Source organism: Marmota monax, unplaced genomic scaffold (assembly GCF_021218885.2).
Source record: "Marmota monax isolate L192 unplaced genomic scaffold, Marmota_monax_Labrador192_F-V1.1 WCK01_AAM20220418_F8-fsc00004, whole genome shotgun sequence".
NCBI lineage: Eukaryota > Metazoa > Chordata > Mammalia > Rodentia > Sciuridae > Marmota > Marmota monax.
In genome coordinates this window covers 3,813,416-3,830,051 of record NW_026692881.1, presented here as the reverse complement: position 1 = coordinate 3,830,051, position 16,636 = coordinate 3,813,416, and the positions used below count along the sequence as shown (strand labels likewise).

Sequence of the window (16,636 nt, the reverse complement as noted above, 5' to 3'; positions counted from 1 at the left end):
GGTCAGGATCAGAGGTCCAACTCCCACTAGCATCTAGATTTGACCACATATACACAAGTATTCGTAGTGTTGTCTCTTGACCCACTGAATGAGCCTTTTATATACTCAGCTGTTCATATTTAATAGAAAGTGAAGCACACATAGTGATTCTATTGCTTTACTTTTTAAAAGTGGGACAAAAGCACGGTTTTGTTCATAATCTCTAAATGTGAGTATTCCTGTAAATGTGAATGTTCTATGCAAAACTTGATTTTCTGTACTTCTACTACACCCTGCTATGCACAATAGTGACTTAGCAAACATAAGTACAATTATAAAAACAACAAACCGGAAACACAACTTCCAGCATTCTGGTTTTTAATGAGTTTGGAAAAGATTAATCCTTACATGTACTTAGAATGCCAAGATTGAAAATGCCATTAAATGGGGACATCAAAAGTATAGGTGAGGGTATATCTGCAGGATACACTGCAGGACCTCACAGACTGGAAAAAGCTTACATTAATTCCATTTTATTCTGTATTGAAGCAAATACAAATGACTAATGCAATCTTCACCAAGTTTATCCTAGACTTCACATGGCTCACTTCTATTTATTTTTTTAATAGCATAAAAGAATTTTAAGAATATTAAGAAATGAAGCTGAAATCAGTCTTGGGTACCTTCCTCAGCTTGATACAAATCTGAAATGATTCAATAATCCCTACCAAAATTTCCCTGTCTTAGTCCATTTCCTGTTTGTAGAAATGATTCTAGGCAGCTTTTCCCACGGTATGTTTTGAGGAAAACTAGCTGAGGGGATCTTAACAGGTGAAAAACAGATCTGTGTTGAGTATGTTTGGAATGTACAAGGAGAGATTAGTGTCTGGACTGTAGACTTTCTCAGTCTTTGAGGTACTAAATGCACATTCTAGAAAGATGCAGTGTACAGCATTTCCCAAATTCATCTGACCTTTGAATTCTTTTTTCTTGCGCGCGCGCACACACACACACACATCTAGAGGGGCTAATGGCTCTGAGAATATTCTTTGGGAAATGCTATTCTAGCCAATTCATCCTGGTTCTAAACATTCCAGGACTAAATTTAGCAACAGTTACCATTTTAATTCTGAAGTAGAAGAATCATTTTGCTTATAAGGTCAACTGCCATGATAACCTCCAGATTCTACTCCATGAGTATCCTTCCTAAAGCGACTAAGAACTAAATTTCATTTCTACTGAGAAATTCAAGGAAGTTATTCTCATGTGGATGATAATTATGATCTTTCTAAGGTAATTCTTACATTCTTCCCCAAAATAGTAAAAATATAGGGATCTAATTATTTCTAGATCTTAGGATCTAGAATCATAATTATTTGGGGGAGAGGACATGTTATAATATCACTACAATTAACCCTATCAATAACGATAATAATAACGATAGTGGTGGTGGTAGTGGTGGTAGTACTAACTAAGCACTTAATCCTCATATTACTCTATGAATTTAGGATCTATCATTATACCTATTTTTAAAATAAGTACTCTGAGGTTTACAGAGATTAATTGATTTGCCAAGAGTGACAAAAAGGAGTAAGGGCAGAACCTGAAACCCATATCTGGCCTTACATCCCAATATATTCTAGTAACAACACAAAAAGCAACTCTTACTGTACAGGAAAATTAGAGTGTATTTATACGAATTCAATGTAATTAAAATTTGTTTTTAGATTTCCTTTTGATAAAATTCCCATGTCTTTAGAGTAAATATGTTGTTGTTGTTTGTAAGTAGAGAAAAATAGACTTTCATTTACCAATTACAGGTTATAAGGCCTTTCAGTGGGGGAGGATTTTAAAAATCTGCATCCAAGGTAAAGACATTCTCTGTAGTTTCTAAACTGCAGAATGCTGATACTCTGAAACTTGTTCTCAAAGAAATTTGTTTTCCCATCTAAAGAAATGTTTTCCATAAAATCAAAGGGATTTTCTGCCTGAAAAACCTTTGAGAATCCAAGTTCCACAAGTAATCTTTCAGCTACAAATTCAATATACTGGCTCATCAAAACACAGTTCATCCTAATGAGGCCAACTGGCAAGTCTTCTGTTAAAAACTCCTGCTCAATTTTGACAGCATTAACAATGATCTCCCTCACCCTTTTCTTCTGAAGTCTTATTTACTAAGTACTGAAACATTAGGCAAGCAAAGTCATAGAGAAGTTCTTCATCTCTGTTGATCAGCTCATTGAAAAATGTGAGTCCAGGGATGGGACCTCTCTTCTTTAACCAGAAAATAGCAGCAAAAGATCCTGAGAAGAAAATTCCTTCCACAGCACTGATGGCCACCACTCTTTCCCCAAAAGTAGACTTTCTATCTGCTATCCATCACAGGGCCCAGTCTGCTTTTTTCTTAACGTATGGCATTGTTTTAATTGCATTAAATTAAAATTCCCCTTTCTTGGGATCTCTGATTCAAGTATCTATTAGCAAACTGTATATCTTTGAGTGAACATTCTTTATGAGAATTTGAAAACCATAGAAACAGCAAGCCTCTGAAACTTGCACCTCCTGACTAAAGCTCTCCACCAAATTTTCATTTCCATTTCCATCACTGGTTGCAAAAAAAAAAAAGCTAAGATACGAGAGAGAAAATAATTCTCATCTGATTTAAGCTTGTTCTAGTGAAGGAGATCCTTTGATAAAGTCAACCTCTTCTGCTGTCCAGAAGGATGCCTGTGCCTGTTCATACATTTTCCAAATATCGGGGTACTGAATTGGAAATATGACAAATTGGCAAGCACTCTTTCCTAACAACCGCTCTTCATTAGACTTCACTTCCTTTTCGTTGTTATCTGATGGTAACCTCTCATCCTGCTAGGACATGGCTGTTTCCAGTCTTTCCAGGTCGCTCATCGCAGAGCTACTAGAGCGTAGCAGGTCAGCACTCAACTAGGACAGGCTCCAGGTGGCCTCATGGCTCACTTTTAATTTTGAAAAAAAAAATAGTTTAACTTGAACCTTTCTCCACTGAGAAAATTAAGTTTGCAAGAAAAAAAAAAAAAGAAAGTTTTTTTTTTTTTTTCAAATGGACAATGTGGTATAAAAATGTCAGTCCTGCTCTTCTGTATTTACTTAACTAGGCAATTTTTTTTCATAATTTTCTCATTTTCTGTGCTACAAATGTCCCTTCTTGCCCATGACAATGAAGAGAACCCTCTTACTAGAGCTATCTATGCTAGCTAGTTCTTTTATTAACTCCATTCCCTCATATCTTCTCTGGAAGATCCCTGCCTGAAGTAGCCTAACTTTTCAAAGTCTTCTTGATTATTCTATTAGTTGATGTTTTCACAATAGCCTGCAATAGGGTAACTGTATTTTAGAAAAAGAGCAAGACTTTCTTTCTACATGCAATCTGGTGATCTTTCCAGAGTCCTGGAAAAATAGATTTCTTACAAGTTTTATATGCCATTAATGCAAAGTGGCAAAGAAGAAAAAAAATCATATATCAATCAATGTTGGAGTCATTTTCCCTATAATTCCCTTAACAATTATCCCCCTTAAGAGAAACATACCCAAGGTACTGCTAAGTTTAGGTTAGATATTACATATATTTTGGGTTAAACTGCACCAAAAATAATTTAAAAATTTACCAATTATTTATGTACAATGTATGTAGATACTAAGTAAAAATATAACTCTTAGATTAATATGCAAAATGTACATAGATGTTCAGTGCGCATATACAGTCTGCCCTCCATATCCTTGGTTTCTGCATATGAACATTCAACTACCCTAGAATTGAAAATATTAGAGATGTTAGGTTGTTGCTGACTTGTACTGTGTAGTTAGGTTGGCTGGCTGTATCTGTCCTGAACTTGTACAGGTTTTTGTTGTTGTTGTTCATTATTCCCTAAACAATATCATGTAACTACTCTTTCAGTAATGTTTATATAGCATTAGGCATTAGCAATATTGTGTAACTACTTTCGATAACGTTTACATTATTTTAGGTTTTATATATAATCTAGATATGACAACCTACACAGGAACATACATGTAGGTTATATGTAAGTACTATGCCATTTTACATAAAGACTTGGACATCTGAGGATATTGATAGCCATGGGGGTACCGAGATCAATCCCTCATGATATCAAGGGACCATTATGTAGGAACACACATATATCCACATGTGTAGGCAGTATACACAATTTTCAGTACTATCTACTTCTGTTCACTTATTCTTTTAAATATTTACCAAATGTCTTCTATGTGCTATGTGCTATTTCAAGTGAACAAAACTAACAAAAATCCTGCCCTTATAATGCTTATGAATTAATGAAAGAGGAAACATATTAAACATTACACACACTAAATGAATTAATAGTAAGTTAAAAAGAGATAAATTTGGGATAAGCAGAATGGTTTTACAATTTTAAATATGGGAAACAAGGCAGATTTGTTGAGGGGGTGACATTTGATATAGCTATTATTAGACCCTTAATCTTTGGAGAGAAAAAGGAAATATTAATACAATGAATGATAAAAGTCACTTCCCTCTTTTTCATTCTGTCTCCTTAGGAGTTTATGGATCAGATTGGTATTGTACCCACATTTTAAACATGTAAGTCATTGCCTACCTGTAATTATGTATTCCCTTGTCTTCCATATAAGTGGGATGCTGAGAGTGGCAACTTGATAAGCAGTGACAGGCACACCTGGGTCACTTTTGATTAGCCATACATGAACAAGCTCATCCCGACCCCACTGCTGAGTAGAAGGTCACCTCATATAAGAAGGCTTCTCTGTGTGGACAAAACTGACACTCCCTGTTTGAAAACCAAGATTCAGCCAAGGAAGAAACAAGGAAAACAATCCTATTCATAATAATCTCAAAACAAAACAAAAACAACAACCACCAGGGGAATTAATCTAACCAAGGAGGCAAAAGAGCTCTACAATGAAAATTATAGAACATTGAAGAAAAAAATCGAAGAACTTAGAAGATGAAAACATGCCATGTTCTTGGATAGGAAGAATTAAGATTGTCAAAATAGCCATACTACTCAAAAGCAGTATATCTGTATTCCAAGCAATCTGCATCAAAATACCAATGGTATTCTTCACGAAATTAGAGAAAATAATTTTTAAATTCGTTTGGAAGAATAAGAGACTCAGAATAGCCAAAGCAATACTAAGAAAGAAAAGCAAAGTAGGAGGTATAATAATACCTGATCTGAAAATCATACTACAGAGCTGTAGTAACAAAAACAGCATAGTATTGACATCAAAATAGACATGAATATTAATGGAACTGAATAGAAGATACAAGAGACAAATCCACATACCTATAGCTATCTGATAATTGACAAAGATGCCAATTTACATTTTGGAGAAAAGACAGCCTTTCAAACAAATGGTGTTGGGAAAATTGGAAAGCTATAGGTAGAAAAATAAAACTAGACCCCTATCTCTCACCCTGCATACAACTCAAATAGAAATGTATCAAAGACTTAGGAATTAGACCAGAAATTTTACTACTACTAGAAGAAAACATAGGGCCAATGCTCCATCATACAGGTTCTGGTGCCAACTTCCTTAACAAGACTCCCAAAACACAAGAAATAAAACCAAGAATCAATGAGTTAGATGTCATCAAACTAAAAAACTTCTGTGCAGCACAGGAAATGATGAGAGTATGAAGAGAGCGCCTATAGAATGGGAGAAAATCTTGGCCAGCTACTCTCCTGATAGATTAATATCCAGAATACATGAAGAATTCAGAGTTAACACCAAAAAAACAAAAACAAACAAAAAAACCCAACAACCCAATAACCCAATCAATAAATGGGCAAACAAACTAAACAGAAACTTCTGAAGAGAAAAAAACACAAATGGCCAACAAATATATGAAAAAATGTTCAACATATCTAACAATCAGGGAAATGCAAATCAAAACTACACTAAGATTTCATCTCATCCCAGTCAGAAGGGCAATGACCAAGAGTATGAGTAGTAAATGCTGTCCAGGTTCTGGGGGAAAAGGTACATTTATGCATTGTTGGTGGGCCTGAAGAATAGTACAACCACTCTGAAAAGCAGTGTGGAGATTCCTCAAAAAACTAGGGATGAACTACCGTATGACTCAGTTATCCCACTCCTTAGTATTTTCCCCAAAGATCTACAACAAGCATACTATAGCGATATAGCTGCCTCTGTTTATAGCAGTCCAATTCACAATAGCTTAATTATGGAACCAAACCAGATACTTGAACTCATAAGGCCATGTTTTATCTCATATAAGGAAGAAGAGTAAAAGAAACGAAAGGGAGAGAGAAGGATAGTATGTAGAGATCAAGAGGCAGAGTAAAGCCATGGGTGAGGGAAGAAAATGCAGTATGAACTCTTATAAAATGTTCTGTACATATATGACAGGGAACTTCATCTTTATGCATAGGTAGAAATAACCAAATATAAATTAATAGGCCAGCAGAAGGAAGTCCAGAAGAGTGGAGGAAAGAGAATGGGAAAAAGGAGGGAGGCTGGGAAGAAAAGCAGGGAGGGAAATGAGAGGGTTCATGAACTGAAATCAAACTCCATGCATGTATGAGTTTGTGGAAATGAACCCTACTACTAGGTATAACAATAAAGCTCTAATAAAAAAAATCTGATGTGGTTCCTCCCCAGGATTTCCAAGTGTGGGAAACCTTTCCAATGCCCACCAATCTAGTAAACAGAGTGACTGGCCAGCGCCCAGAGAGAGAAAGGACAAATAATGTCCTCAGTAAGAGACAAGATTCTAGGCTGGGGATGTGGCTCAAGTGGTAGCGCGCTCGCCTGGCATGCGTGCGGCCCGGGTTCGATCCTCAGCACCACATACAAACAAAGATGTTGTGTCCGCCAATAACTAAAAGAAATAAATATTAAAAAAAAAAAAAGAGACAAGATTCTTCCCCCAATCCTGAACCTTAGTCTTGATTGCTTCATGAAACTAAATACTTAAACAAAAAAGCATATTCAAGAAATTCAATATACTTTATTGAGAGAAAATGTAGTCATATAATTCATCCCATCAAAGTGCTAAGGGGCCAGGCGCTGTGGCCCACACCTGAATCCCAGTGGCTTAGGAGGCTGAGACAGGAGGATCTCAAGTTCAAAGCCAGCCTTAGCAAAAAGTGAGGCGCTAAACAACTCAGTGAGACCCTGTCTCTAAATAAAATACAAAATAGGGCTGGGGATGTGGCTTAGTGGTTGAGAGCCCCTGAGTTCAATCTCTGGTAACCCCCCAAAAATAATTTTAAAAAGTGCTAAGGTAGGGCTGGGGTTGTGGCTCAGCGGTAGTGCGCTTGCTTAGCATGTGTGACACACTGGCTTCGATTCTCAGCACCACATACAGATGAATAAAATAAAGGTCCAACAACAACTAAAAAATATTTTTTTTTAAAGTGCTAAGGTAAGAAAAACTTATGATCAAAACCATAATATTGTGAAGAGAAATGATAAAATTCAACATCCCTTACTAATTTATAACTCTTGTCAATATAGGACATTTAGAAAATTAAATATGGAAGAATTCTTCCATAAAAATAGCTATTTACAAGTAATAACCAATGTCTGTATTTAAAGGAAAGCATGGCTACAACTACCATCATTGAAACATATTTGGAGAATTCTAATTAGTAGGTTAAGAAGAAAAAAATAGAATTTCAATAATTGGTAAAAGTAAATCATAGTGTTTCATAATTGCACGTGATAGTTATATAAAAATGCTCAAATGGCAAAAAGATAAACTAATTAAACTATTAAAATTTTAAGATTGTTATTATATAATCAGTATGCAAAAACAAAATTTGAAATTGTATTTCTCTACATCATCTCTGCTTTTTGTGTCTTTATTCTATATTCTTTCAAATGCCTTAACTTTATTTTCCAGGCTTCTTTGATTGTTGGGAATCAGATGATTAGTTTTATAATTCCTCCCCTTTAAAACTTTTTTTTCCTTTTCGGTCTATCTGCATCTGTTGATTTTCTACAAATACTTTGTTATCCTGACCTACCTCTCTTTACGTTTAGAAGAACTAGGCCCTTTAGGTGCATTAGCTCCCTGACATTTTTACTTCTTTGTTTGAATAAGGTCTCTTTTCCAAAACAGTAGTACTCTTTCTTATTGAGAATGTTGGCTGGAACATTCCAGTAGGCAGAAGGATTGCTTTGACTTTCAGGTTTTTGTTTAGAACTCATAGTGGAGGAGCACAAAGACAGAACATCTACACTATGGCATGCCCCACTGCATGGGCCACATGGGCATGTGCCCGTGTGAACCCCCCCCTCCACCATACCCCCCGGTATACTTCATTCATGAAAGGAATTTTGTTCCCTTCATTTACAGGAAGTCTCCCATGTTTGTCTGGGAAAGGTACCTCCCGCAGCATCTGATGAGGGAATAATGGAGGAAAGCACTTGTGGTGTATCTATTCTTTCATTTAATCAAAGTGTGTATTCTACCACTATGAATTCCAAGTCTGTGTGTGTCTAATTTGACTTGTGTTTCAGATGCAATCAGTAGTTTCTAATTTCCACTTCAGGCTTTTGGTTCACTTGCTTTCTTGGTTAAAAGGTTGCATCCTCTGAGATTCTTGACTTCAGATATCATTGGTAAACTCACCTACCTATAGTTGTATAGTTTTATAATTCCTGGTCCTCAGTATTTTGTGATGGTGCTTTTCTTTCATTAAACTTTTATGAGCTGTGTCAACATCTATAAACAAGGCAGTGAGTTTCGCCCAATTTGAACACTATATGAAGGGGAATAGTCCCTAGTTTTTTTGACTTTCTTTTTGACTCAATATTGATCACACTTTTGATTTTATCTGTTTTTCACTTATTTTACTTGTAGTATTCCACACTCAGCAACTTATTTACACATTTTAACGTGTAGGATACTTTAATTCTTTCTAGTTTGGTGATAAGAGAAATAGTGCTATGGATATTTTCCAGTGAAAATGTGCATGCAGTTTCTTTATAGGATCTGATAGAAATGGCATTAATGACATTTCTTGTGGGAAATGAAAGTAGTACAGTTAACCTTTCTTTCACTTTAGCAGATCGACATTTGAGATGTGCTTTTGCTACAGAAGATATCCATTCTATACTCAAAATATTACCTACCAAAGAATTCACATAGAACAGGTGTGAATTTACCCAGATAAGGGTAAAATAACAGGTCATGTTTTGAGACCTGGAAATTAGCAATATCACTTTTATGAGAAATCAGGAAAGTGCCTACGGGGAAGTTTCTGAGTTCGTCCCATTTTTGCACAGAACAGATGCCAACGTGAGGGTTGTGGAGGTGGTAGTATAGGGGGTGGGGATACTCCTCGATAAAGGAAAGCCTCCTGTGCAAGACCTAAGAATCTCTTCAGGGATCCAATGGCATAAAACACCAGATATTTCAAAATATTTGGATTTTGTCTATAGAAGAGAATGGGGTAGAAAGAAACAAAGCTTGGAAGTAAGAACATATGAGCTAAGACTGTAAAAGGGAAGGTGGCTTAGCATAGTTGAGAATCCTCAAATTAAATTCTAAGAACCTAAAGCAGAAAGCAGATTTAATAATATCTTATATGGCTAGAGGAGTTCTTGCATAAAATTAGATTACAGAAGGCCAGGTTTTCAGAGGAAGATGAAGGCATGCAACCAACCAAGAATAAACACTGTAAAACCAAAGATGAGAAAAGCGCAAGGGAATTCAAGCCTAAAATAAAATGAAAATGAATGCAGAAAGTTAGCAAAAGAGTTTTACTGTTGCATTCAAAGGAAAATGATGAGCAGGGAACACATGGGAAAGGCTAGGTTCTGAAGAAAATGGTGTCATTTAAAACCAGTTGTGGGGCTGGTGTGTTTCCCAGTGATAGAGAGCTCCCCTAGCATGGGCAGGCCCTGGGTTCTATCCGCAGCACTGCAAAAACAACCAAAACCAATCAAACAAAAACACTGGTGGGTTCATAAGCTCCAAGGCCAGGACTCAACCATTTTCACTTCTGTACACCCCCCAAAGTGGCACATTTAAGCCATCTCACCCAAACTACTTACACCCAATTAGCAAAGGAAGAAGCCAGAATCATTAACTTTCGCTCAAACTGACTTTTCTGCAGGGGAAAAAGATTTTCAGAATGTTACATGTAGAATCAATAGCAATATGAAGAAACTAAAATGGTCACACTTGATGAGCAAAAAAAAAAAAGGAAAAAAATCTGACTCACTATAAGTAAGACTTACTAATAACTTACATGGTCTTAGTTTTGGATATAGATATTTTAAGAGGCAGTTAATGCCATTATGGAATTTATTACTCATGCACGTTCAATCACACTTTTTCCAGCACGTATGTAACCATTTTCCCAGTACACGTGTATCCACCTTTTATATTTTATTATTACATTTGATTAAATAGGAAAATTTAAAAAATAGATTTCCTACCTGCCTCCCCTCCCCAATTATGTAAAACTTCATTAAACACCTTTCTTGATTCAGGGTATTCTATACATGTGATGTTTAAAAATAGTAAAACAAAATAATTAAAATGAAAATGTTTCCCCCCTTCTACTGCATTCTAATCCAAGGCACTGGTTTTTCAAATATTCAATACCCATTGTCTAAATATTTTCCTAAGATAAAGCAGATATTTTATTAAAGTAAAAACTGAAGCACTAGATCACTGACTGAAACTGTGAAAACAAAAGAAGAAAACGTTCCTCAATTCCTACTCACCCATCAGGGCTGGAGGTGTGGTGTGTATGTGAAGGGGAGTATGTAAAACAAAATTAACTAAATAAACAGTATTTATATATTTGTGGAAAGAAAACATTGAGAAAATATAAACTAAAGAAGGCAACGTTGAGAAGGACAAGAGAATTTTTATAATTATGAAGTTTATTTTTTATTTACTATGCCAACTTTTTCAGGAAAGGACTTTACATTGGTTTTTATAATCCATTTTACAAGCAAATTCTAATATACAGTATGACTTGAATTGGTTTTTTAAATCAATGGAAACCACAATAGTAGATATTATTTTTGTTTAGTTAGTCTTGATTTAGAGACTTTAAATTCTCAAGGTCAGTATAATCTTGTTATGGCAATGCTTTACCAAAAAGAAAGTGGGAAGTTTTTTCCCTAATAGGTTAAGACATATATCTTTAATTAATAACATAATTTTAGATTGGTGTCCACCATCATAATCATTTATCCAAATGTATTCTCTCAAATTGCTGCAGCAGAAAACTTTAAGGAACATATGGAAAGACAAAAGCAAAATAGAATTCAAGTGAATCAGAATTAAGAAAAATTGTGAGGCCATCATCCCCAAGGAAAAACATCAGATAATCATTTGTATTACAACTATAAATAATTTTCAGATGTGTGCATAAGCATGCAAACATAACTACCCAAACTAATTTACCAACATGAAAACTACAGTCAGCTGGAATGTAAACTGAAAACTGAAATGGTGCTGCAGTCTTATTGACCCTTCATTGCAGGCCTGATTGGTAATTTGAAAGTGCATCCCTAGGGCCGGGGAGGCCAGGAAACCAGCAGGACAACTGCTTGGAAACTGAGAGTGCACCTCTGTGTCTGTAACACCATCTACTCCACAGGAACTTTTGGAAGTGACAGCTATGGGGGTTATAATCTCTTTGATGCACTGAATAAAATACTAAAAGGGAGAATGGAACATCTGAAGAAAACATAGTGCTTTAATGGGAAAAGTGACATGCTGTGAATATAATTCTGTGAAAGGCTGTAGTGATATCTTCAAACAGCAACAATTACAGAGAGATTCATTTCACTAAACAAAGCCACACCCAAGAGGAGGCATTTTGAGATTTCAGGCACAACTCCAAGCAATTAAGCTCATTTAAAGTGCAAATCTGAAATTTAGTTTAATATTCAGATTTTTACTTGTTAAAATACTTAGTAAGTTCCCTAATATCTATATAAACTACAATGAACAGTAGTCTATTTGCCTGGAAATATTGCACAAATGAAAATGAGACTCCAAAAGAAAAATACCAGGTGGTCTCAGTGATTAAGAAACATTCTAAATGATATAACTCTATAATCCTTTGCTTAAAGTCTTAAAATCATCTGCACCTATAACAATAATATACGCTTTATTTTAAAAAAATCAATATGCATCCATTAACAGCCAAATATATAATTCTGCATACTTTTTGCTCTTACACAAATATGATATTTAACCAACCCTACAGAACTTCTTCCACAGGACTCAGAATTCATTACTCCCATCATCTTCACCAATACCAAAAGTAAAAGTGATCTAAGTTCCTTCGAAGGAGTACTTGGCACAGAGTTGATTTACAGAAGCAATAAACAAAGGTCAAGCCAAATCTGAGAAGGTGATCTCTGATTATTCAGTAGAGCTACACTCATTTCCATTTCTGACATAACATTTTCTAAGGAGCAGACAAGCATAATATTCTTGCAGCTTTTAAGGAAAACTGCAGATATATACTTTGTTATTTGTGTAAGCATCCTAGATATTTTTCTCTTAAATGTATTATGCTTCATAATTATATTGATGAGCCTCTTTTGTCAAGATGAAGCTCAACCAAGGTACATAGAAGCTGAACTAGTAAGTTAAGATTACGCAAATACATCAGGGAGGAAGAAAAAAGAGTGGAAAAAATATTAGAATAAACAAATAAGTGGAGTCAACATTTTTATGTATAAAGACATTTCCTTCAGACTACAGCATGAAAAATAAATTAAAAACTTTCCCCCTAGGAATAAGACCAACTTGTAAATAATATTTCATAAGGGTCTTCTAGTAACACCAACTTCTAATAATAAACCAAAAACCTACTAATTCATTAGTATGCTTTACTTTAGGGAAATACAGTATGATAGCATCCTATTTGCAATATATGAAATCAGTTTTCTCCTTCAAAATGTGTCCATCTATAGCTGTGGTCATTATAGCTCACCTTCACACAAAAAAAGTACTTTGCTTATATGTAGGATGACTGTGTACCAATAATATCTGGACCATGCAAAGCATTTTCTAAACTCCAGCACTTTTCTGGCAGAAGTGCTGTGGTATAAGAGTATGATACTAGATTTGTGATGCTCACCTGTTATAGATATAATCTCTGTATACTGGAATGGAAAATTCACTTAATGGTTCTCTGATAAGAAAGGGAAGACTGCATCAAATGGTAAGGAACACCTCTTTGGAAATTTCCACTAAAGCACTTGCTGTTGTTTCTCTTATAAAGTGGCATATAATTTAACCAAAGTACATTTTTAGAAGGAATCCCTAGAATTTGAGTGACTTATCTTTTTTGGCCATCATTCCATTTGGTATACTTTTGGTCAGCTGATCAAAATAAAAATTGGCCTTGTAAGGATATTTGTCTGAAAAGTATTAATTCCAATTAAATTAGCTACACATGACCAGCCTAAAGATGACATGATTTGGGAGAACAGAATGCAAATGAACTGAATTGTCTGACAAGTGGCCTGCAGCATGATTGGGTTCATGCACATGGTTGCTTGGGGGTTTAACAGACACCTTTTGTAGCACATTAAAATAAATAAGCATACTCCCTTTGAAATACTCTTAAACGAAACACTATTTCCCATCTACAATTCTATTTTTCTTCCGAAATCTAACTTTCAAGAAATTGTCAAATGTACAACAATAGAAAAGAGAAACCTAAGAAACTCAGAAATGTGAAACTATTATGAATTCCAACTTTCTCAAGATAGTCTTACTTAAATTTATAACTTTTCTCAAAATATTTAACTTGTTTTGCTATAGAAAATAAGTTTTAAATCCCTATGCATGGGACATTTATATACCATCAAAGTTTTGTGCAAATATTTCAAGTCCACTATTCCAGTCTTCAGATATTAACATAAGTCAATAAATATAAATAATTATAATAAAGACTTACTTAAAATAAATGCTGTAAATGCTGTGGAACCTTAAAAAAAAAGTTATGATGGATCCATAAGTCCTGTGGTATTCAAAACCGAATTGCCAGCAAAATTCTAGCACCAACATATGTTACAAATGGATATACCTTAGGTACAAGTTTCAAGGTATATCTCAAGCTCTTCAAATTTACCAGTAGCAATACAAGCACAAATTATATATGTATGTATGAAAAACAAGATGTTAAAGCAACATATAATTGGTTTATATATAATACTGAACATTTTCAGTCTGGGGAATTTAGTAAACAAATAAACAGTAAGACTAGCTCGCTGATTCCAGTAAGAAAAAAATAAAACTTACATAGTCTTCCCATTAAAAGTCTGATCTCCTTCTCCTTTATTCATCACAAGCTTTTGCATAGACCTTTAAATATATAAAACACTGGCCAGAACTCTACAGATTACCAACTTCCATCATCACCACATCTTGAGTTAAATTAGTAGCCATAGTCACAGGAGGAACGAGTGAAAGGAGCTGGGGTTCGGATAACCACAATTATACAGATACAACAGGTCTAAATCAGCAAAGCCTACTTCTTGCCTGCTGAGGGAAATATTATTACTTTGCTGATGTGCAGAGGGATGGTTAGCATGATTAGAGTCTTCTGTAGGCTTCTGAGATGGGAAAGCAAACTTCTGTGTTTACCTGAGACGAGTATGCTCAAATGGTATATACTTCAACCAGGATATAAAATGGAAGAGCCAAACTAGTAGAAGCTTCCACGTTTTAATTTTAGGAGTTGCAGGCTTTCAGTGGAACCTCCAACATGGTAGCAAATTGCACATAAAGCTATTACAGAACAGATTGTTGTTTTTTTTTTTTTTTTAAAAAAAAAAAAAAAAAAACAAATTGGCAGGTAATGGCTATGTACTTAATGTATCTTTGGTTTAGGAAGACGAGAATATCGATTAGAGGCCAAACAATCCCCAGAATGCAAATTGCCATTTGGATTCTGCATGATTTCTTTTTGTCGTGCTAGTGGCCTTGGGATACTTGTCTTGGACTGGAAGTTTTGAGGTTCTAGTTGGGGGCTGCTTATTTGTTTTTGTTTGAAAGAGCTGGAAGGGGGACGGAGCTTAGATGTTTTCAGATTCAGATTATTTGCCAGATTTGTTTGACTAGATGTTGGCTGAAGTTTTGCTGAATTACATGGTGTGATTGTCGGTGACTTCTTAGAAGTGGGAGTCCTACTTGGAGATGATTCAGAATCTGGAGGGGGTGCCAAAGAACTTAAGGTGGATGGCTTTAACAGCTTTAAGGATTTGGGCTGAGACGGGTAGCCCACCGGTGGAGACTGATCTCTTCCAACTCTCTTAGCTTGGTCTACTATACTTAACTGGGGAGGTGTCTGTAGAGAAGTAGGTATAAACTGCATGTCACTAATCTGATTCTTTGTCAAACGATAAGGCTCTTGAACATTCATGGTCATGTTCAAGTTCGCTTCAGAAGGTGCACTCTTAGTTACATCCATTTTGAACAGTGGGCTTGATGAAGAAGGCCGGTTTTCCAAATCATAATTGTTTTCTTGTTGCAAGCCATGTGTAAAGCCTCCATCTGGAAGGGCACTGCTCTGGTGCACGCCCTGGACTGCACATTCACTGTGGGCCTCGATATGTTGTGGCTTTATTAGTTTTCCCTGGGCGTGGTCTGTGGGTCTGGGCAGGTTGCTGGAAGGCTGTAGTACTTGAGGCTGTTAAAATTAAAAAAACATTAGCAGCAATTTATCTTAGAAATGTCACACAGAAATAATGCAAGTTAAATTCCAATTAGGGTCTGTAGATATTCATTATGCATTAAAATGGAAAGTATATGTTTTTTTTAAAGTAAAAATGAATTGCAACATTCAAGTGAATTCATAAGACACATATACAAGTGAAAATGGAAACAAAAAAATGATAAGGCAATAAACACTAAACAAGATCCAAAATTAAATGGGGGAAATAAAATTTTAAAGTAGTAACTCATTATAGAAAAAAAAAAAACTCCTGCCTTAATAGATTAAGGATTTACAACCTTCTCTGCAAGAGAAAATGAGAATGATTTCCATAGCACTTTGGTTTAATCTTCACGAAACACTTAACTATGACCTTCAGAATATTACCCATTTTAAAGGTATTTTTAATGTAAAGTTGTGTATCATGTTACCAAGCACTGTACCATTGTCAAGAATCAAAATTACCAGTAGACAGACAAAATTCAGAATAAAGATTATACTATCAGCTTATGTGAAATTCTAATTATCTGAACAAAAGTAAGTTAATACACTTAATTATTAATACACTTAATAATGCTAACCTGCTTTTCAATATTCTTTTTGAGAATAAAATGTTTTCATTTTGTTCTGTCTCACTGTCACTATGGCTGACATGTAGAAAGCATATAGACCATATCCAAGAGTGAACATTCATTTAGTAAAATTAAAAATTGTCAGCTTTGTGATTGAAGCTCACGTCAGCGTACTCATCTAGCATATGTGAGGGCCTGGGTTCAATCCCCAGCAACATTAAAAAGAAAAAAACAGGCCTGTGAATGACTGGCTGAGAAAAAAACAAATGTGAAATTGTCTCTGACAGAACTAAAATAACAAGCTGACAATGGCAAAGTTCTTAAGGTTCACATGCCTCATGTGTATTTCTCTGT

The 16,636-nt window shown here is 35.3% G+C and overlaps 1 protein-coding gene and 1 pseudogene across 10 annotated transcripts in view; both read right to left on the bottom strand.

Moving 5' to 3' along the window:
- Nucleotides 1-986: 986 nt before the first annotated feature.
- LOC131424382 (ribonucleoside-diphosphate reductase subunit M2 B-like) lies at nucleotides 987-7,716 on the bottom strand (annotated as a pseudogene).
- A 3,168-nt stretch (nucleotides 7,717-10,884) lies between these two features.
- Nucleotides 10,885-16,636, bottom strand: part of Ccser2 (coiled-coil serine rich protein 2) — a 153,638-nt gene continuing 147,886 nt past the window's right edge. For 4 of the 10 annotated variants that reach the window (XM_046450156.2, XM_046450158.2, XM_046450157.2 and 1 more), the window contains exon 11: nucleotides 15,448-15,686. In XM_046450156.2, the coding sequence (XP_046306112.1) occupies nucleotides 15,592-15,686 (95 nt within the window). In that variant the 3' untranslated portion in view covers nucleotides 15,448-15,591. Of the gene's footprint in view, nucleotides 15,687-16,636 lie in introns of all 10 variants that reach the window. The other 6 variants (XM_058581042.1, XM_058581040.1, XM_058581043.1 and 3 more) reach the window with 2 other exon arrangements.